The 22095-nt window shown below is 46.6% G+C and overlaps 1 protein-coding gene and 1 non-coding gene across 4 annotated transcripts in view; one reads left to right on the top strand and one right to left on the bottom strand.

The window, feature by feature from the left end:
• ELAPOR1 (endosome-lysosome associated apoptosis and autophagy regulator 1) overlaps positions 1-18640 on the top strand; it is an 87030-nt gene extending 68390 nt beyond the window's left edge. For 2 of the 3 annotated variants that reach the window (XM_012468043.2, XM_064372737.1), the window contains 14 exons: positions 745-922; positions 1643-1771; positions 2162-2252; positions 3915-4020; positions 4273-4410; positions 5167-5430; positions 6971-7144; positions 9335-9515; positions 9819-9915; positions 10407-10508; positions 11691-11817; positions 11896-12074; positions 12600-12765; positions 14809-18640. In XM_012468043.2, the coding sequence (XP_012323466.2) occupies positions 745-922; positions 1643-1771; positions 2162-2252; positions 3915-4020; positions 4273-4410; positions 5167-5430; positions 6971-7144; positions 9335-9515; positions 9819-9915; positions 10407-10508; positions 11691-11817; positions 11896-12074; positions 12600-12765; positions 14809-14877 (2001 nt within the window). In that variant the 3' untranslated portion in view covers positions 14878-18640. The remainder of the gene's footprint in view (positions 1-744; positions 923-1642; positions 1772-2161; positions 2253-3914; positions 4021-4272; positions 4411-5166; positions 5431-6970; positions 7145-9334; positions 9516-9818; positions 9916-10406; positions 10509-11690; positions 11818-11895; positions 12075-12599; positions 12766-14808) is intronic. The other variant, XM_012468045.2, reaches the window with a different exon arrangement.
• Positions 18641-19646: 1006 nt separating this feature from the next.
• Positions 19647-19709, bottom strand: LOC135273503 (U7 small nuclear RNA). The gene has a single exon (XR_010341293.1). It is a non-coding gene; the product is annotated as a U7 small nuclear RNA (small nuclear RNA).
• Positions 19710-22095: the final 2386 nt, after the last annotated feature.

Genomic DNA, 22095 nt, shown 5'->3' with positions numbered 1-22095 from the left:
GTCATCCTTCCTTTCACGCGTATGGTATGCTGCACAGATCATGTTCATCAATCCCTCAGTGCAACCCATAAGGGCCCTGTTTTGTCTGTGACTCGATCTGAGGGCCATATGGGAAGAATGGAGCTGCCCACCTTCACCCCTGACTCAGCTGGGGTCTCCTGAGGGTCATCTCCACTTCTGCACACAATGCAGGGGCCATGTCTTGTTCATCTCGTGAGACACCAGGTCTGGCGCATAGATGTATTAGGCTTTCTGTAAAGGTTGACCCAATCAATAAAAGATCAAAGAATGCACCACTCAAACAGTAAGTTGGGACATCTCAGCCACCCCCTTATTCCCCAGGGGGCATATGAGTCACCTCCACTCTGTGCCTTTCTGAGTTCTGGGATTTTCACCAGCTCCTTTTCCTGTGACCTTGATAGCAATAGGATTCTACAGTGGAATCGGAGCTTTCTCTAAGACAACTGGTCCCACATCCTCTGTCATAAAGTCTTCATTAGAGCTATTCCCTGTCACTCGGGCAACATTCATTTGGCAGATAGTTATTGGGCACAGCCATGAGTCAGGCACTGGGCTCGGTGCTTAGGATACGTCAGTGACCAACGCAAAGTTTCCATCCCTCCAGAGGAACTCTTATCTGGCCCAGAATCTGGATCTCTGCCCCCAACCCCCATCCTCAAGGTAGAGTCCCAAAGATGTCTGAAATCTCACACAGGCTGAGCTGTACTTAATCCATTTCTGCAGACACAGCTCATGTACAAATGGGCCAAGCCGAAAATCTGTAGTGAGGACCTTGAGGGGGCGGTGAAGCTGCCTGCCTCTGGTGTGAAGACCCGCTGCCCACCCTGCAACCCGGGCTTCTTCAAAACCAGCAACAGCACCTGTGAGCCCTGCCCATACGGTTCCTACTCCAATGGCTCAGGTAACCCCCTCCCCAACCCACTCCCTGCCTCACATCCAGCCCCACGTCAACTGTGCGGGTGGGCTGCGTGGGCACTCAGAGTGGCCAGCTGAATGCAGACTCCGCCCTTCCAAGGGAGGCGGTAAGGACCAGGCCGCCTCTGAAGACTAAATTCAGGAGAAGAGAGGTCAGGGCTGGCCTTGTTTGCAGGTCAGAGCCAGACTTGAGGCCGCCTTCCTTTCTCCTCGTTCCAACTGCGAATGTGACTCAGGCCTGAATGTGCCCAATCCTCAAAGCAGAGTTTCCAGCATATGGCAGAGATGCTGACTAGAAGGCTTAAGGGGGCTGGGATGACCAGCTTGACACAACCAGAACCTATAAGCCATGCTGCCTTGGGGGGATCTGTGTACCTGTTAATATGAATGCATTTAATGATAATGTGATAATAATATAAACTACATGTATCAGACTAGAAGGTACATTTAAGTTCTGAAATGGCAATTTTGGTGGGCAAGTAGGATGGCTGGCATATTGGAATGAAGGCCCAGTGTTTACATCTTGAGTTAGTTGAACACGTTGTCAGAATGTTTTTGAGTCAGCCTGACACACCTTCCTGCAGCAGTACTCAGCAGCCAGGCTTGTTGGCTGCTCGCTACTGTCGCCACTTGTCTGTGTGGCAGCAGCTCCAGTCAGAGTGGCCGCAGCCTTCCCGCTGAATGACTGGATATTGTGCTTCCCCAGATTGTACGCACTGCCCTGCGGGAACTGAACCTGCCGTGGGATTTGAATACAAATGGTGGAACACGCTGCCCACAAACATGGAAACGACCGTTCTCAGTGGGATCAACTTCGAGTACAAGGGCATGACAGGTAATTGCCTCCCCCTGTGTCATGAGCTGTCAGCTCCCTGCACACCCTCAGTTCTCCCAGCTTCACATTTCTTCACAATAGTGATGTCTAAGAAAAATAAGCTATTGCATTCCCTTGAAAGTTCCACTCCTCATGGACATATGTCCTGCCGAGATGGCTTTAGAGGAAGGAACAGAGCTAGAAACATAAGCATGCACTTCAAAGGTCTTGCTCTGAGAGCTTCAGGGTCTTCCACCAAAGTAGCAGGATAAGTAACATGGTCCGTGTTCAGTGGTGGTTCTGGACACCTTAAAAGATGGTGTCACACCTCCCTTCCAGAGTGTCATCTGGGTGCACATTTGCCTTGCACCCAAGAGCACAAGGACATTAACTCTCCCCTCTCCTTTTCAGGCTGGGAAGTGGCTGGTGATCACATTTACACAGCTGCTGGAGCCTCAGACAACGACTTCATGATTCTCACTCTGGTTGTGCCAGGATTTAGGTGAGGAATCCACAGCCCACGGTCGTCCAGGCCAGCTTGGCCATATCTGAATCCCAAGTATTTGGGAATATTGTAGAGGAGAGGGCTTCTGGGGTTGTGTTTCATTTCATTTCAAATGTCAGTTGAGAACAGAGGGCACAGTCGTAGTTTGACCAAGGTAACCTGAATGCTAACACGTGTTTCAAGCCGTCCATGTTCATTTACCGACTGCTCTCTCATCCCGCGTAGCTTCTCCCATCCATTAGCCACATGCTATTCAAATTCTTCCTCCTCACAGCATCACTTCAGATTAGAAAAACAAAACAAAACAAAAAAATACACCAAAAAATAATAGGGCCAGAAATGCCCATAGCCAGTTCATCTTTATTTGGGGCAAGAAGATTGGGAGGGATTGTTCTTATTATCATATTTGTCCCCGTATCCCAAGAAGACCTAGGGCAACAAGAAATTCATTTTCCACTAAACAAACACACAAACACATCTCCTGGCTGTGTGGTGTGGTGGAAGGAACACCGGACTGAAAGGGCACTCGTGCTTTGCTGCTTACTGGCTGTGCGACCTTGGGAAAGTCACTTCATCTGTTTGGGCTCCGGGCCCCTCATCCACAAAACCAGTGTGTGATTTAGGACTGAGGTTGAGATGGCTCTTCCAACCCACTGGTTAACACGACTGCATAGAGATACTGAGAACTGGAAGTCCTCAGAATTCAGGCAAATGACTAAAGCCAAAAGGAAAGCCATGAATGAATTTTCAAGGTCAAAGTGAACTCTTCTGCTTATATGAGCTCTAAAGATAAGGAGCAACCACTGAATGGGCTTCCCCGTTGCCAATTTGACACCTTCATTCCCTCCTTCGAGGTCCCTGCTCCCTATCCCTGGGATGGTGCTCAGTTTGCCTTCCCTTAACACACATTTCTCAGAGCTGGCCAGATACAGCCTGTGTTTGCAAGGCAAGTAAACTTTTTAGGCTCTTTTGGAATAACACTCGAAAAGTGCTTTCCAATTTGCAAATCCGATTGCCATAGTAAATTACTGCCTCATCCCCACTACCACCCCAGCCCACTTGGGCACAGCTCTCTCTTTCCCAAAAGTAGGACCAAACAGGACTTTGCTGGATCACAAATTCCGCTCCTCTAACCCCAGCAAAGTTCCCCAGAGCTGGAGAGAGAGCTGCTGAGTATATGTCAACAATTTACAGTCTTACGATAGCAGTGCTTCTCAAACTTAAATGTGCACACGAATCACCTGGGAATCATTAACATGCAGATTCTGATTCACTGGGTCTGGGAGGAGCCTGAGGTTCTGCAGCTCTAATAAACTCAGGGAGATGGCCATGCTGCGGGTCTGCAGACCATATTCTGCTAGTGAGGTGATACAGCATTTTATAAAGCACCTCCACATCTGTCATGCCTTCAGGTCTGCCCGCAATGATGGGAGGTAGGTAAGAAAGAGATTTTATCACCTCCATTTTGCAGATGAGGAAACTATGGTTTGGCTGGGTCAAGGTCACATAGCTAGGGGGGCAGAATTGGATTTAGTCCACACACTTTCCGTCATACTCAGAACCTAATCCTGTCCCCCAGCAGACCCTCTGCTATGGTCTGGGCTCTTCAGTGAGCACTGCCTGGCCTCTAGAACGGACTTTTAATTTCTGCCCCTGCAGACCTCCACAGTCGTTGATGGCAGACACAGAGAATAAAGAGGTGGCCAGAATCACGTTTGTCTTTGAGACCATCTGTTCGGTGAACTGTGAGCTCTACTTCATGGTGGTGCGTTTTCCTTTCTTTGCCCGCTATAGGGCCTCCAGGGGAGGGTTAGTCCTATCTGCCCCATTGGTGTGTCCATGTGACTGACACCCCACTTGTAGTGATTCCACAGAGGAAATGCCCAGACTGACCAGCAGGGACTTCACAGTTTAACAAGGGTCTCACCAACCGTGATGGCACTGGGATGGCAGCCACATGGGCACCCAGTTTCCCTCTGGCCATCACACCCTCTTCACTTGTCTGTCCTGGGTTCAGGGTGTGAATTCTAGGACCAACACTCCTGTGGAGACCTGGAAAGGTTCCAAAGGCAAACAGTCCTATACCTACATCATTGAGGAGAACGCTACCACGAGCTTCACCTGGGCCTTCCAGAGGACTGTTTTTCATGAAGCAGTAAGTTTCTCCCCTTCCGCAGACACCCAGCTCCCAGGAGAGACACTCTGAACCCAGGAGGATCCTTAGCATTAGCCTAAGTATGAGTCTGAAGTTCCGAATCCAAGGGTTAGAAGGGTCTTAGGGAGTTGAGCAGAAAACTGCCTCCTAACCCAGCCCTCTGAGGACCACCTAGTCTTGTCCAAATGACTTCCTGGAAAGATGACACCGTAAGAAATAAGCTGGCCCTCCTTGTAGTCCCTGCCCTGATACATGTGGTACCAGACTTGTTGTTTTTTTTAAATAATAACAACTCTGCTTTTATTTTCTTAACTCAAAGGAATACAAGCTCATTGCAGAAAACTCAGAAAATAGAAATAAACAAAAACAAGAAATAAAATCAGCCATAATCCCGCTACCCAGAGATAAACCAGTTAACATCTGAAGCATCTCCTATACACTCTATTTCTCTACAAATATCTTTTTTTCTCGTTTACAAGGAAAAGACTTGCTTTTTTCATAAAACAGTATCCATTGTGTATTTTCCCCAAGGCACTTAATATTTTTGTATGTCCTATAAATGGTTCAGTCTCATTTTAAAATGACACCAGCTGCACGTGAAGAGCTACTGGCAAGTGAGTACAAAGAGTCGGATGCTTGTAAGATTCTTCTTGACTAACACAGGATGAAAGATTAAGTACCTTGCTCTTTCGAGAGGCCTCAATTGTTGCTGCTGTCTCAGGCCTCCCCTCTCCTCTCTTGTTTCCTTGTCTCCAGAGCAGGAAATACACCAATGACGTTGCCAAGATCTATTCCATCAATGTCACCAATGTCGTGGATGGCGTGGCCTCCTACTGCCATCCCTGTGCCCTAGAAGCCTCTGATGTGGGCTCCTCCTGCACCTCTTGTCCTGCTGGTTACTATATTGACCGAGATTCAGGAACATGCCACTCCTGCCCCCCTAATACAATTCTGAAAGCCCACCAGCCTTATGGTGTCCAGGCCTGTGTACCCTGCGGTCCAGGGACCAAGAGCAACAAGGTACCTGTAGTCTGGGATGCATTCTAAACCTGGCCCTCTGGTTGGATGATATCAGAAGATGCTAGGTCCTGGGTGGGGTTCTTGAGAGGCTGATACCCAAGTGCTCCCCTTAGCATACTCCTAGGTTGGAGTCCTGGAGGACATCCATCTAGGCTGTGACTGTGGAGGGTGAGCAGGGCTTGATTTCCAGGGTTCAGGACTTAGTCACTGACAAGTCTCATCTTCAGGTGGCAGGTAAGAGAGGTTGGCGACTGTCTGGTCCAGAGCGTTGTTTGGCATCTGTGCAGAGACCTAGAGGGAAGGAACAGTGGGGTGGGGCCTGTGGTTTATATTCAGCATTGTCCAATCTGGCCTGTTTTTATGGAAATCTGCCCCTTCTTCTTTGAAAAGATAGAAACCCAACCATTGCTGGGACATATGAATAACTGGCATTGCTATCTTCTATCCCAGTGGCGTCTCAGCTTTACAAGTATAAGGATTCCTTTCCTAAGCGGGAAAAGGCTGGGTGCTGTGGCTCATACCTATAATCCCAACACTTTAGGAGGCTGAGGTGTGAAGATCACTTGAGCCCAGGGGTTCAAGGTTGTAATCAGCCATGATTGTGCCACAGCACTCCGGCCTGGGTGACAGAGCAAGACCCTGTCTCTAATTTAAAAATAAATAAAAATAAAGGCACCTTTAAAAACTAATAAATAAGTAAAGTGGATAAGCAGTGTTGCTGTCCCCATAAACTTTCTGCATCTGAGAAGTACTTATGACTAAAAGTTCTTAGATATTAATCGATGCTTTTAAATGAATTTGTATTTTACTGATCACATACATCTGTAAGGCACTAGCAATACGTACTCCACAAACGTTGCCTAGTTCATCTGTGTAATAAGTGCAACGATTCTACAGACCCCTGGCAACCTCTTTGGGGTACCCTGGACTTTCGCCACAACCTTCCTTCCCTGGAGCTCCCTCTGCTGCTGTGGGAGGAAATGACAGTTGTGTGCGGCTGCCTCTGAATGGTGACCCTAAAACAGAGCAATGAAAGGGTTTATGGGAAGAAAATTTCCTTTTGGAGTTCAGTTTCCTACAGAGAACCTGAGAAACAGGAAGCAGCAGGGTTCAGTGAGTTTTACACTGTGAGGGAGGGAGGAGGGAGCAAGAGGGGTTTCTCTTCTTCCATCTCAGATACCCTTTCCTGACTAGTAGCACCTCATTGTCTTCTGCTCGAAAGTAAAAAGGGTCCTCTTGTGTCTTGAGAGGCTTCTATAATCTAGGCACAGGGATAAGGCTATAGAATTTGACTGAACTCCCTTCTGAAAAATAATCGGTTTGGATTTGTCCATCATGTATGTGCTAACAACTGAATGGCAACATATACATCAATCCCACTAGTGCCTGTTTCACTTCGTTTACTGGCCACCCCAATCCTTTCTTCCTCCTCATTACCCCAATTGGGCGGGACCAGACTGGGGAGAAAACTGCTACTCTCCACCGCAGCCCCTCAAGGCCGGCCTGAGCAGCTGGCCTGACCCGTCCCTCTCCCCATCAGATCCACTCTCTGTGCTACAACGATTGCACCTTCTCACACCACACTCCGACCAGGACTTTCAACTACAACTTCTCTGCATTGGCAAACACTGTCACTCTTGCTGGAGGGCCAAGCTTCACTTCCAAAGGGCTGAAATACTTCCATCACTTTACTCTCAGTCTCTGTGGAAACCAGGTAAGGTATGCCAGCTGACAGGGTGAGAACTGAATGGGGGAGGCCCGTGGATCAGAGGCCAGAGACAGACACAGGAGAAAACCAGAAATCCTTCAGGCAGCAGGGGGTTGGGGAGCTTCAGATGATTTTTTTTTTTTCTTTTTTTTTGAGACGGAGTCTTGCTCTGGCTCTGTCGTCCAGGCTGGAGCGCAGTGGCACGATCTTGGCTCACTACAACATTCGCCTCCAGGATTCAATTGATTCTCCTGCCTCAGCCGCCCAAGTAGCTGGGATTACAGGCACCCACCACCACGCCTGGTTAATTTTGTATTTTTAGTAGAGATGGGGTTTTGCCATGTTGGCCGGGCTGGTCTCGAACGTCTGACTTTGTGATCCATCCGCCTCTGCCTCCCAAAATGCTAGGATTATAGGCGTAAGCCACCACGCCCAGCCTCAAAGATTTTTAAATATTATTCTCCCTGAGGACATTTCCCCCTAAAATTAAATATTCAGGATTATAACCACTTAGGAAAATAAAGATTTTAAAATAAGGTGTTCTTTTACTTTGACCTGCCCTTTATTTCCTCAGAATGAGTATATTTAAAAGTATCCAGGAGGATTTTTTTCCCCTTCCTTGAAAAAGCAGTCTTCAGCAATCACTGCATTTGTTGCTTGTTTTCTACAGGCTAGATAAAATCAACTGTTTCTGGTTCATCCTCATGTCTCTTTGCTGACAGTACAAAAGAAAGTAACATGAAATGCTTTATAAGGAAAGATTGTCACCATCAGTCATTTCATGCTGCTGCAAATATTTCAGATCCAAAATTCAAAGGCAGAAATGTCAAGGTTAATCCCACCACTGCACGTGACTAAACTGCAAACAAGCCACAATTAGAAGTTGGAAAGTTCATTTCAAATGTTACAAAATAGACTGGGTGCAGTGGTTCATGCCTGTAATCCCAGCAATTTGGAGGCCAAGGCAGGTGGATCACCTGAGGTTTGCAGTTCAAGACCAGCCTGGCCAACATGGTGAAACCCTGTTTATACCAAAAATACAAAAATTAGCCATAGTCCCGGCTACTTGGGAAGCTGAGGCAGGAGAATTGCTTGAACCCGGGAGGTGGAGGTTGCAATGAGCTGAGATCATGCCACTGTACTCCAGGCTGGGCAACACAGCAAGACTCCATCTAAAAAAAAAACAGTTACAAATTAAAGAGCATCTTGAGCATTCAGTCTTTGACTTGGTAAGGCCTTCACATCATAGAGCGCCGACCATCTTCTGCAGCAAACAAAGAAGTTGATGGGTGTTTATATAAAGAACATGTCAAGAAATAAACTAATGTATGAAAGACTAGTTTATTTCTTGTTTTCAGAAGTCTTTGAAGAGGTTAAAATGAAGCCTCAGAAATAACAGGTCATGATCATTTAGGAAATAAGACTGATTAAAGCAGCCTCCATGTAGCAAAAGCGTCACTCAGTGAATTATGAAGAGCTATGAAGGTGGGAATTTGGGGAAATGGTGTATTTTCTTCTCTACTCCTTTCCTTTTTTAGAAATGCTTATGGTGTACTGCCACACCACAGATCGTTAGTTCAAAGACAAAAGAACTCTTTGTTTTATTGTAATGTAAAGGTTTCCTTCAGTTTTTAAGCTCATCTACTTTTTACAATCTAGAAAAAAAAAGCTAAGAGACACCAGATTAGCACCATTTATAATAAAATTTATAACACTGAAAATGTTGACTGAGCTCACCCGTCTAATCCCAACACTCTGGGAGACTGAGGCAGGAGGATTGCTTGAGCCCAAGAGTTCAAGACCAGCCTGGACAACACAGAGAGACCCTAACTCTACCAAAAAGAAACAAAACAAAACAAAACAAAACTCCCCTGTGGTTCCAGCTACTCAGGATGCTGAGGCAGGAGGATCACTTGAACCCAGGAGGTCAAGGCTTTGAGTTATGATTTTTTATTTTATGATTTGATCTATGATTGCACCTTTGCACTCCAGCCTGGGCAATAGATCAAGACCCTGTCTCAAAAAAAAAAAATCAAATCTGTCTTGTCATTAGACCTGGGTTGAATAACATTCCCCTACAACACACCACTGGAAAGCTGAAAATTTAGATGTAAAAAAGCCTTCCCTATTCCCTTCTGGGAATTCATCTGTGCCCACTCACTTCTTCCCACTTCTTTCTCCCAATTCCCCAACCAGGGTAGGAAAATGTCTGTGTGCACCGACAACGTCACTGACCTCCGGATTCCTGAGGGTGAGTCAGGGTTCTCCAAATCTATCACAGCCTACGTCTGCCAGGCAGTCATCATCCCCACAGAGGTGACAGGCTACAAGGCCGGGGTTTCTTCACAGCCTGTCAGCCTTGCTGACCGACTTATTGGTGAGTAACTGCTGCTTCAGCCTTGTTTGAGTGTGTGTGTGTATAAGAGAGTGTGAGGTTACCAGGCTGGGAGGTAAAAGGCCCCACATGAGGGGCCCAACCTCTTGACCTGTGTTTTCTATTCCATTCTGTATGCCCAGTGCTCCCGGGGCCTCTGACAAACCCCTGGGTCATCCCTTTCATAAGCCACTCAGGGATGTGATGAGATGAAGTGAGGTTGCATGTTGATAGGTTTTGGAAGAATTGAAGTGGTTGCCAGCTAATGCTACTAGTGGGAACTAATTAGGAGCTCTAATTTGGCAGGGGTGACAACAGATATGACTCTGGATGGAATCACCTCCCCAGCTGAACTTTTCCACCCGGAGTCCTTGGGAATACCGGACGTGATCTTCTTTTATAGGTGAAGATGAGAGGCTAGGCTAATGCAGGTGAAACCTAGGACTCCTCCATAATTTCTGCCGCATACCTCCCTCTCTAGCCACCTACTGCTTATCAAGCCTGAACGTGTCTAAGGTCTAGCGGATCTGTCCAGTCATGATAGCTAAAGGCTGGGAGTTCCCGATCCCAGCTTCTTGGGTATTACTGGAGCAGGTCTGCCCTAGAGGCAAGGAGAAATACTGGATGATCTGCAGTGGACTTCCCTTCCAGCCTAAGCAGACTCCAGTGTACGCTAGCCATGATTTTCTGAAACCAGGGCATTTCTCCCTTGACTGCATTGATCCTCACCCTTCCACATATACACCAAGGCCTGTGCACTCCCCGTGTGCTAGGCTAAAGCCCAGGTCCTGACTTCCCCAGCTAGGGAATCACTCCATGCTGATTTCACCTGGTGGCTGTCCAATAACACAGCTGAGTGACTCATTCCCCTATGGGGGCTGGCTTTCTCTGCAGGTCCAATGATGTGACCCAGTCCTGCAGTTCTGGGAGATCAACCACTATCCGTGTCAGATGCAGTCCACAGAAAACTGTCCCTGGAAGTTTGTTGCTGCCAGGGTAAGCCCTGCAAAGGGGTGTAACAAAGGCCAGAATCTCCCTTCCTTGAAGTCATTTCATCCTGAGATCCAGAGATTACTGAAAAAGAGCAAAAAAGAGTTTGAGATGCATTTATGGGCTCTTAGGGGCACAGTCATGGCCCCAAAACCTCAATCTTCAGATGGCAAGAATGGGGCAGAAGGAAGAGTGAAAGCTACCCTCATATTCCTGGACCATTACGGTGGCAGCTGCGTAGCACAGTAACCACCAGCTCGGCTGAGAGCCAGATTGAATCATCTCCTCCACTTACTAGCTATGTTATCAGGATATGTTTCCTACCTTCTTTAGATCTCTTTTTTCCTTATCCGTACAAAATGGGTATAATGCTAAATTCCCTGAGGGAGTTGTTTTGAGGATTAAATGAGACAAGGAGACTTTAGGACGTTTCATGATCTCCGCCATTATGAGGATTAGTCAAGGTTTAGGGATCCTAGGAATCTCTCTGCAACTAGAATACCCAGTTCTGAGTTTAATAGCTGAGTGAACTAAATAAAAAACTTCCAAATGAATATGACCACAGGACACCCCTCTCCTCCCCATATAACAGCAACTAACATCTTGACGGGCACTACCATCTTGAGGAAGATGTTTTGGAAATGCCGCACCTAAACAGTTGACTGGGGAGATGGGGAGCAGAGCAGGGCGTCTTGACCCAGTGGTGGTGTCTGAGTGTCAAATCCCTGCTCTTGCTGTTGTAAACACCACAGTAAAGTACATAGCAGGTATCCATGACCGGAAGTTCCTTCCTGAACCCCACCTCCACTCCAATCCCACCCCCAGGAAGCTGTGTCAAAGTGGCTATTGCAAAATGTTGCAAGTCCGTGAGGAGGACGGGATCCTCGGAGGGGTTCATGGGACAGCCATGCTAGAGCTCAGACACCTTCAATAGCTCCCATGTGATGTCAGCAAAGACATAAACCAGCAGAAGGTGGGGAGTCCACTGGAGGCCGGGAAGGCCTCTTATCATCCATGAAATCAGAGATCAAAACCTGTGTTAAGGACTAGTTGGAAAGATCCTGGTAGGGCTGACAGTTTGGGCAGGGAGAGGATAAATCAGGCAAGCTGTGAGACAACAGGCCTCCAACCAGATCTTCCCCACCGGTCCAGTGAGTGAGAGCTTAGGTTTCCTTTCTGCTTTGCTAGAACGTGCTCGGATGGGACCTGTGATGGCTGCAACTTCCATTTCCTGTGGGAGAGCACGGCTGCTTGCCCACTCTGCTCAGTGGCTGACTACCACGCTATCATCAGCAGCTGTGTGGCTGGGATCCAGGTGGGTTTCCCTCTGACCAGGCACTCCCACGAGAGAAGGGAATGGGAGAGCTGAGTTCCTTATTTTTCTCCCCAACAGAAGACTACTTACGTGTGGCGAGAACCCAAGCTATGCTCTGGTGGCATCTCTCTGCCTGAGCAGAGAGTCACCATCTGCAAAACCATAGATTTCTGGCTGAAAGTGGGCATCTCTGCAGGCACCTGTACTGCCATCCTGCTCACCGTCTTGACCTGCTACTTTTGGAAAAAGAATCAAAAGTACATGATGGGGTATTGGAGTTCGGGGATGGACAGGGTTGGATTATTGATCAGGGAGAACATCTGAGAGTATCAACTAATGGGGTTTTTCTCTGGAGTTGGCTACAGACTCTGTGACTCTGGTCAGAGGCTTGTTGAGCCACTTACTCAGTGTATGCTTTGGGCATCCTGACTCCTGAACAGGGATGGTACCATGGTGGCAGTCTATAAATGGATGTTAGATTCTCAAAAGCAAAGGGTATCCTTAATGCGTTGTTATTATTAACAATACAGAGAATGACATTATGATGTCAATATTTCTATCAAGCTTTAAGATCACAGAAACAGACAGCCTTAAGGAAGAAAGATCACTGAACTGGGAACCAAATTCCTTCTGGTCCCCCAGCCCAGACACCATTTTGCCATGCTTCAGCCTCCTCACCCATGGCATGGGAGTAGGACCTGCTCGCAGCCCAATCTCTCTACCTCTTTCCTCCTTATTCCCACATAATGGGATCTTGTCTTTCCCATCTTCCTGTTCTATAGATTAGAGTACAAGTATTCCAAGCTGGTAATGAATGCTACCCTCAAGGACTGTGACCTGCCAGCAGCTGACAGCTGTGCCATCATGGAAGGTGAGGATGTGGAAGACGACCTCATCTTTACCAGCAAGAAGTCACTCTTTGGGAAGATCAAATCATTTACCTCCAAGGTAGGGGGCCTGGCCAGTGCACTGAGGTCAGCCTGGAGAGCTGGAGGAGACACTGCTCTTCAGACACTGAATGGTCCTGTACTGTTCAGGGCACCCTGCTCCCCACACCCCATATGACTCTATTTCCCCACTCTGAAAATCTTGCCTTCTGCTTTCTGTGTTTCTTTTCCCTGGGGCCCAAGGCTGCTCTTGATCAGTCTCCTTCTCTTCCAACACGCACTCCAGTTAGTGAACTGTTTCGGCCTTTACAATTTCAGAAGGAGTACTGAACCATCCATGTTGTAAGAATCATCCCCCACCCCTTTTTTTATTTTCACTGAAAGGGGGAAAAGGTTATCTCTAGGATCAACTTCTGATAGAAGTCAGGCTCTCCTTTGACCAGTGGAGGGCGCTGTCCTCCAGGTGTCTGGGCCCAGTCCTTTGGGAGCTGGGTCATAGTTAAATCTCAGCTGTTCCCCACTGAGCGATTCTGAGCTAGGAGGGTTGGCTCTGTGTGGGTGGGTGAGTGAGTATGAAGCTCATAAATGCAATACAGACAACACTGTCACTGGGTGTGGGGCCAGCAGAGATCATCCAATCACCTCCTCCAGGGCCACAGCCCTCTGCAGCCCCACTCTGCCAGTGCCTGTACCTGACTACTGCTCTGAACCAGTTCATCCCAATAGAAGTGGGTGGGGAGGGCGGTAGGAGGAAGGAGGGTATTGGCAGGTGGTGAAGAAAGGACACCACTTGGGTGTTTAGATTGCTGAGTCTTGTTTCCTTTGTGCTGACCTGCTAGGGAGACTCCCTTGGCCTCCTTAGACTGTGATTTTTTTTTTTTTTAAACCAGTGGGAGAACAGTTTACCATGGGACTTTTGAGTCTAGCTGGGACTTTTAGAATTCGGCAAAGGTGCAAAGCAGGGGATTTTTTTTTTTTTTTTTTTAGACAGTTTTCCTCTGTCGCCAGGCACCAGGCTGGAGTGCAGTGGTGCGATCTTGGCTCACTGTAACCTCCACCTCCTGGGTTCAAGCAATTCTCCTGCCTCAGCCTCCCAAGTAACTGGGACTACAGGCGCACGGCACCACGCCCAGCTAATTTTTGTATTTTTTTAGTAGATACGGGAGTTTCACCATGTTGGCCAGGATGATCTTGATCTCTTGACCTCGTGATCTGCCAGCCTTGGACTCCCAAAGTGCTGGGATTACAGGTGTGAGCCACCACGCCCAGCCTAAAGCAGGGGATTTTAAAGATTTTTGACTCAAGCCTGTAATCCCAGCACTTTGGGATACCCAGACTGGAGGATCTCTTGAGGCCAGGAGTTCAAGATCAGCCTAGGCAACATATCGAGAGCCTATCTCTACAAAAAATAAAAACAATTAGCTGGATGTGTTGGAGCATGCCTGTAGCTTCAGTGACTTGGAAGGCTGAGGTGGAAGGATCACTTGAGCCCAGGAGTTGGAGGCTGCAGTGAGCTATGACTGTACCACTGCACTCCAGCCTGGGCAACAAAGTGAGAGCCTGTCTCTAAATTTGTATTTGTTTGTTTGTTTATTTATTTAGACAGAGTTTTGCTCTGTCTCCCAGGCTGGAGTGCAGTGGCACCATCTCAGCTCCCTGCATCCTCTGCCTCCCAGGTTCAAGTGTTTCTCCTGCCTCAGCCTCCCTAGAAGCTGGGATTACAGGTGCAGGCCATCACGCCTGGCTAATTTTTTTTGTTGGTATTTTCAGTAGACATGGGGTTTCACCATGTTGGCCAGGCTGGTCTTGAACCCCTGACCTCAGGTGATCTGCACACTTTGGCCTTCCAAAGTGTTGGGATTACAGGTGTGAGCCGCCGTGTCTGGCCAAAAACATTTTTTTAAAAGAAAAAGTATTTTTTATTCTCCAACCGACCCTGAAGGGAGCAAGCAGAATAGAGGGTATCTCATTTCCGTGTTTCCACAAAGCCACTGAAACAGGAATTTCAGAAGGGTTCCTTCTGTCACCTATTCTCCATTTCTCCCCTTTGTCCCCAAACTTGCCCCTGTGCAGCAGCCAGCTCCTGTCACCATCTCTCTTTCAGAGGACTCCTGATGGATTTGACTCAGTGCCACTGAAGACATCCTCAGGAGGCCCGGACATGGACCTGTGAAAGGCATCGCCTGCCTCGCCTGCCTCCTCACCTTGCACAGCACCTTTGCAAGCCTGCGGCGATTTGGGTGCCAGCGTCCTGCAACACCCACTTCTGGAAATCTCTTCACTGTGGCCTTATCAGAAGATGTTTGAAATTCAGATCTTTTTTTTTATAGAGTACCCAAGCTCTCCTTTCTGCTTGCCTCAAACCTGCCAAATATACCCACACTTTGTTTGTAAATATGCCCTTGTTTGTATCTTGTTTCCCAAAACGGCCCATCCGCCAGAGCCATAGCTTCCTCTGCTCATAATTCCTATAGCCCTGGAATGAAAATATTTCTGTCTTCTTAAGTATAGAAACTACTTCCTCTGTACTCTAACTTAAGGGCAGAAACAGCTTGGAGATTTTTTCACATGCCCAGAGCTCATGATCTCTTTAGGAGAGAAGCTGGGTGAGGAGGGTATCAGGGGTTCCCCAGTGGACAATCTTCACAGCAGCCTGGATCCATTTCTCCTGGATAATCAGCTCAAAGGGAGTAAAATGGGTAATCTGAGGGCAAGGTGAGTAAGGCTTGGGGAAGAAAAGGCTTGAAAAGCACAAAGAGAGGCAACAAGGAACCGTTTTGTTTTTGAAACGGTCTCTCTGTCACCTAGGCTGGAGAGCAGTGGTGCAATCACTGTTCACTGCAGCCTCAAATCTCTTGGGCTTAAGTTATCCTCCCACCTCAACCTCCCAAGTAGCTAGGACTACAAGTGTGCACCACCAGGCCCACTAATTTTTATATTTTTTGTAGAGACAGGATTTCATCATGTTGCCCAGGTTGATCTCCAACTCCTGGGCTCAAGTAGTCTGTCTGCCTCAGCCTCCCAAAGCACTGGGACTGCAGGCATAAGCCACTGCACTCAGCCTTTTATTTGTTTTTTAAATCAGGTAGCTCATTCATTGCTTTAAGTAAATGATAAATATACTCATTAAAGCCAACGAAAAAAGTTCATCAAGAAAATGCCCAAAGCCTTGGTGGAAGCATCTTTCCTATTTATTTTAAACCTCCCACTATCACTCTATGACCCTGAAAAGAATCCAGGTCAGCCCCAAACCCAGATGTTCCAGCTTTATCCTCTATTGGATTTACTCACAGAGATGGCAAACACCTGTCAGTGAGGAAAATTCCCCATCCTTGAGTGCCTCCATCCTAGAAGTTTAGGTCATATTATGGAACAGGGGTCTCTTATTTGAAAAGAGCACGAGGAGGCCAAGATTTTAATGGAGCACTTTTAGGGGATCCAGCCCACAAGGGCAGGGGCCTGAGGTGGCCGTGATGTCTGCTTCTAAGCTTAACCCATCTGCTCAGGCACAGAATAAATGTCTAGGCTGGCCGAAAATGGAACTAAATCCCAGGCCCATACCCCAGCAGCAGAATCAGACCAGTCTTCAAGGAAGGAAGGCTAGGAGAGTTTAAAGATGCTCACTGGGCCCAGCATGGTGGCTCACACCTGGAATCCCAAGGCAGGATGGTCGCTTGAGCTCAGGAGTTCAAGACCAGCCTGGGCAACATAGTGAGACCCTGTCTCTAAAAAATTAAAAAATAAACAAGGTGTTCATCAAGCTGGGATACTCCTCACTTTCAAGCCCTTATCTTTCTCTCTTTTTTTTTTTCATTCTCATTTGCTTTTTGTGCTAAAAAACTAAAGAGACTTCTGTTTCCATTTCTGGCAACATCTCTTCTGAAAGGTGAGTAGAGTGGGTGTCTGCTATGCCCATTTTTCCTCAATTTTGTGCCAACTATTATCAATGAACTTTTAAGTACCTAGAATGGGTAAAACAAGAGCAAGACTTTAAATTACTTTCTTTTTTGTTCTACTGGTAATTCTGCCTCCATCACTATTAGGATAGGGTGACCTTCCTTTGGTCAAGCCCCAGTTGCCCATGATTTGTGCCTGTGCCCTTTCTCCAGTGGCCATTTGGTGACCAGATGGTAGATACAGAAAGGGGATGGCATCTGCAAGTGATTTGTCTGCCACAAAATGGGTTGCTCATCTGATTAGCCACTGCTGCCCTGGCGATGGCTTTCTAAGAGTCAATGAGAATAAGAGCCATGCTGTGGCCTCTGGCCATCAACAGTGTTGGTGATGGCAGGGAGTCCCTTTGGTCTAATAAATCCAGTTTTTCCTTGGGTATCCAAATTCTCCCTCCTTTTGTAGGAGTCAGGCTCTCAGAACCTGTGTCCACGCTGGAATTCCCGCTGTGTGGATGCAGATATGCGGCTCCTGAGCTCCAGCCTAAAATCTGCTGTAGCCTCAGCAATTCCCGGACATGTGCCATCTCACTGAATAGCTTTCTTTTGTGACAAAGGCCACAAACAGCCCTTAGACTATTCTGGAAACAGTAGGAAAAAGTACATATGCCTTTGACTTCTTTATTCTAACTCCACTAATTTTAGCCATAATACTTTAAGTAGCTCATTTTTTTTTTTTGACAGTTTCACTCTTGTCAGCCAAGCTGTGGTGCAATGATGCAATCTTGGCTCACCGCAACCTCCACCTCCTGAGTTCGAGCGATTCTCCTGCCTCAGCCTCCCGAGTAGTTGGGACTGCAGGTGCCCGCCACCACACCTGGCTAATTTTTGTATTTTTAGTAGAGATGGCATTTCACCATGCTGGTCAGGCTAGTCTCGAACTCCTGACCTCAGGTCATCTGCCCGCCTCAGCCTTCCAAAGTGCTGGGATTATGAGTTTGAGCCACCACACCCGGCAAGGAGCTCCTTTTTACTACCCCTTACTGTGCTGACTTCTGCAGGTCTGCCCTGTGACCTGTCAGGAACTCCTGAGTTATGTTACCGGGGTCACCTGTTGCTCCCCTAGCAAGTTGGACATGTCATATATTTTTAACAACTTTATTGAGATCTAATTCACATATCAAACGATTCAACTTTAAAACATAGGATTCAATGGCTCTTGGCATACTCACAGAGTTGTGCACCCATTTGAGAATAAAGACATGTTTAATTTCCTTTTCTTTTTTTTTTTTTTTTTTTTTGAGACAGAGTCTTGCTCTGTGGCCCAGGCTGGAGTGCAGTGGCATGATCTCAGCTCACTGCAGCCTCCCTGTCCTGGGTTCAAGTGATCCTCCCTTCTCAGCCTCCCCAGTAGCTGAAATTACAAGTGTGCGCCACCATGCCCAACTAATTTTTGTGGTTTTAATAGAGACAGGGTTTCACCATGTTGGCCATGCTGGTCTCGAACTCCTGGGCTCAAGTGATCCACCCACCTCGGCCTCCCAAAGTGCTGGGATTACAGGCATGAGCCACTGCATCTGGCCTACATGTTCAATTTTCTCTGAACAAAGGCATTAGTCCTTGACCCAAGGCTAGAGTGGTCTGTCCAGGCTGTTGCTAGAGGGAGTGTGATAAAATGTTTAAATCTCATTTGGTTACCCTGAGTCCTGGAACACGCAGTAACTCGCATCCCATAGTCATCACCTGTATCTGGCTGGGAATATAAATGAAGATTGTGGTGTATTTAAGCAGCAGGGATTTTTTTTTTTTTTTTATGCCAACAAACTTTTTTTGTCTCACTACGTTAAAGATAAGACTGACTATATTTATACAACAGAGACTTTGTAATAGATTTTTTCATCTTTGTGAAATTGAATTTTTGTCTCTTCAGGACTGGTTGGATTTCCTTTTTACTTTGTATTCCAAGCGTTAATAGTTTGTTAGGGGACGGGTATTGCATGTCACTTTTTTTTTTTTGTAAAATAAAAACATACCTTACAAGTTGTTTTTCTTGAACATGGGTCTGGTGACTGGAGGAGTGAGTGGGAAATGTTAAGTGTCCTGGAAGCTTAAACTGAAGAGGAGAAGGATTCCACATTCGCAGAGAGGCAGAGAAAAGAGCACAGACTTCCCAACGAGATAGTCATAGACTAGAAGCCTCCCACTACTTGTTGAGGAATCAGTCAATGACCAAAGCCTCAGTTTCCACATACCTAACCCTCAAGATTGAATGAGGTCAAAAGAGATAACTCATAAACCACTTCGCATGTTACTTCCCTTCCCTTCTGCTCAGGTTTCTTTCGAGGAGCATGAGGCCAGCCACATGATAAAAAATCCACAGATAGAAGTAAAATTAGCTTCTTTGGGTATGAGGTAGATTATTACAAACGAGATGTGGAGAAAATCCTAGACAATAAATATCAAGGGCCTACCCTTTCCCTAGGTTGCTGGATTTTTGCTTTCTTTTTCTTTTCTTTCTTTCTTTTTTTTTTTTTTTTGTCTCACTGTGTTGACTAGGCTGGAGTGCAGTGGCACAATCTCAGCTCACTGCAGCTTCAACCTCCTGGGCTCAAGTGAGCCTCCCACCTCAGCCTTCTGAGTAGCTGGGACTACAGGCATGCACCACCATGCCTGGCTAATTTTTGCATTTTTTGGAGAGACAGGGTTTCACCATGTTGCTGGTCTCAAACTCCTGGGTTCTAGAGATATGCCCTCCTTGACCTCCAAAGTGCTGGGATTACAGGCGTGAGGCCACTGTGCCCGGCTGGATATGACTGCTTCAGTACTTCATTCTAGTTGAGAGCACTTGATCCCCAAAAAGAAGTCTCTCAGGTATTAATAGATGAGTTGGGAACTTCACAGACTTTTCAGACTGAATGGTACAAATGCCAGATGTTCTTCATCAGGGTCCTTAGGTAATGTCCAGCCTTCAAACAGGCCTCTCCCTGCCAGTGCTTCCTACGCCAGTATGAACTCCCTGCTCTGTAGCCAGAGCCCTTTTTCTTTGTTCATGAAAAGTTTTCTGGTAAAAGCCAGAAAACCTGCTAAACAAATTCTAAAAGAGGGTGTGGCAGCTCATGCCTGTAATCCCAGCACTTTGGGAGGGCCAGACGGAGGACAGCTTGAGGCCAGGAGGTTGAGGTTACAGTGAGCTATGATCGTGGATTGCACAACTGCCCTCCAGCCTGGGTGACAGAGGCATACCTTGTCTTAAAAAAAAAAAAAAAAATTCTACAAGAATTGTGCTACAAGAAAAAATTGTTCTACAAGAAAAAATTCTACAAGAAGTGTCTACTGGAACACTCAAAGCCATTTTTCTAACACATCTGACAGCACTCAAATGTGCCATCTCTGATGTCTCTTTATTGCTGTCAGGCAGGAGCAATTGGCAGCAGATACCCACCTACACTCCAAGGCTGATTGTTTATGGCCCACATCTACTTTGACTGGGTGGTACCTGGGTTGTACTAGTGGTCAAATATTTTGAACACTGCCCCTGCTTATAGCATAAAGTCAAAACTCTAAGAAGGAAAGTAGTAAAGAAAACACATTCATTTGGCAACTCTGTGTCAAGCCTGGACTTAATGCATTCACAGCATTGCCTTTTTTTTTTTTTCATTTTTATTACAGCCCTGGAGGCAGCTGCTATCCACATTACAATAGAAAAAGAAACTGTGTCTTCAACAGATTGAGTAAAGTGGCCTACAAGGTCCCTAACAGCCCACTCTGCCCACCTTCCCAACATTGTTTCTACTCCAACCACACTGAGCTTTTGATCGGCTCTCCATCATAAGCACTTTCATACCTCCAGCTTTGGTGTGTGCTCCCTCTCTGCCCCTGTTTCCTTTTCACCTCACAGATCCCACTCAGCCTTCCACATCACCCCACTGTGGGATGTAACAGGGAATAAACAATCCCATGGGAGTACTGCTATTAATCCATGAATTCAACTGTGCAATGCAACAAACAAGTAACAGACACTGTGCAATGCAACAAACAGGTAACAGACACAAGCTTGTGCAATGCAACAAACAAGCAACAGACACTACAATGCAACAAACTTGCAACAGACACAATCAAGCTTGAAACTGCAGGGCAGGGAGAGCCCTGAGTAATGATCTGGAAATGTTTTTAAGGGTTGCCCAATCACTGACGAAGAAGTAAAATACATTATCAGGTGACCAGGCAAGAACAAACTTACCATTTGGTCTAAATCTTAAAAAAGACAATGAAAAGGGAACCACAGAGCAACAGTGAATATTAAGAGATAGAGAAAGTGATTTAGGGTTGCAATACAAAACTTTGTGAATAATTTAAGAGCTATTCAAGGGGAATTCGGAATATAAACTAATTTTGTCTCGGTGCCAAAGTTAACAATCCCACATAAAATGCAATTCCCTATACAGTAAGTAGTTCAGGCTTAATAATACTTTCACTTTCCACAGTTGCAGTTATCCAAAGTCAACTTATGTGAAAAAATATTAAATGGGCCGGGCGTGTTGGCTCAAGCCTGTAATCCCAGCACTTTGGAAGGCCGAGGCGGGTGGATCACGAGGTCAAGACATCGAGACCATCCTGGTCAACATGGTGAAACCCCGTCTCTACTAAAAATACAAAAAAAATTAGCTGGGCATAGTGGCGCATGCCTGTAATCCCAGCTACTCAGGAGACTGAGGCAGGAGAATTGCTTGAACCCAGGAGGCGGAGGTTGCAGTGAGCCGAGATCGCGCCATTGCACTCCAGCCTGGGTAACAAGAGTGAAACTCTCTCAAAAAAAAAAAAAAAAATATATATATATATATATAATGAAAATTTCAAAATAAACTATTCGTAAGTTTTAAATTGTGTGCCATTATGGGTGGCATAATGAAATCTTGTGCCATCTCACTCCTTCCCACCTGAGACATGAATCATCCCTTTGTCCAGAGTATCCACACCGTCTACACTATCCACCCATTACTCACTTAGCAGCCATCTCAGTTACCAGATCGAAAAAACACAGTCTATGTAGGGAACACAGTATATGTAGGAATCCGTACGATCTCTGGTTTCAGGCCTCCACTGGGGACTACTGTATGATACAGCATGGTGGGAGAATTGATATCTTACTGCAACTCTATCAGATGGAGAGGCTGGATCAAAGTCCCCCCAGGTCCTGGCAGCTTTCCCTGACCTACGCTATTTTTAAACGATTCCTGCTTAGTTGCTGAAGGATAACAACATGGACTTCCTTTGTTACTGTGTCTCTCTGATAGAAGGGAGTAGGTAAGCCAGAGCTGGAGGTTGGGTGGTCAGTTCCTCCTGAAACAGTATCATCAATATTACTGTACCGTGGGAAACCAGAAGGGTGCCTAACCAATTTGCGGGGAGGGGTAAAAAGGATGTCAGAGAAGGCTTCCAGGAGAAAGGAGGAATTAGCTAGGTTGGAGAAACAGAGAAGAGAAAGGGAGTTCCAGGAAGAA

This window comes from Aotus nancymaae, unplaced genomic scaffold (assembly GCF_030222135.1).
Source record: "Aotus nancymaae isolate 86718 unplaced genomic scaffold, 86718_ANA_hifiasm-v0.15.2.pri h1tg000007l, whole genome shotgun sequence".
In the NCBI taxonomy this organism is placed as follows: Eukaryota; Metazoa; Chordata; class Mammalia; order Primates; family Aotidae; genus Aotus; species Aotus nancymaae.
This window is presented reverse-complemented; position numbering and strand designations above follow the sequence as displayed.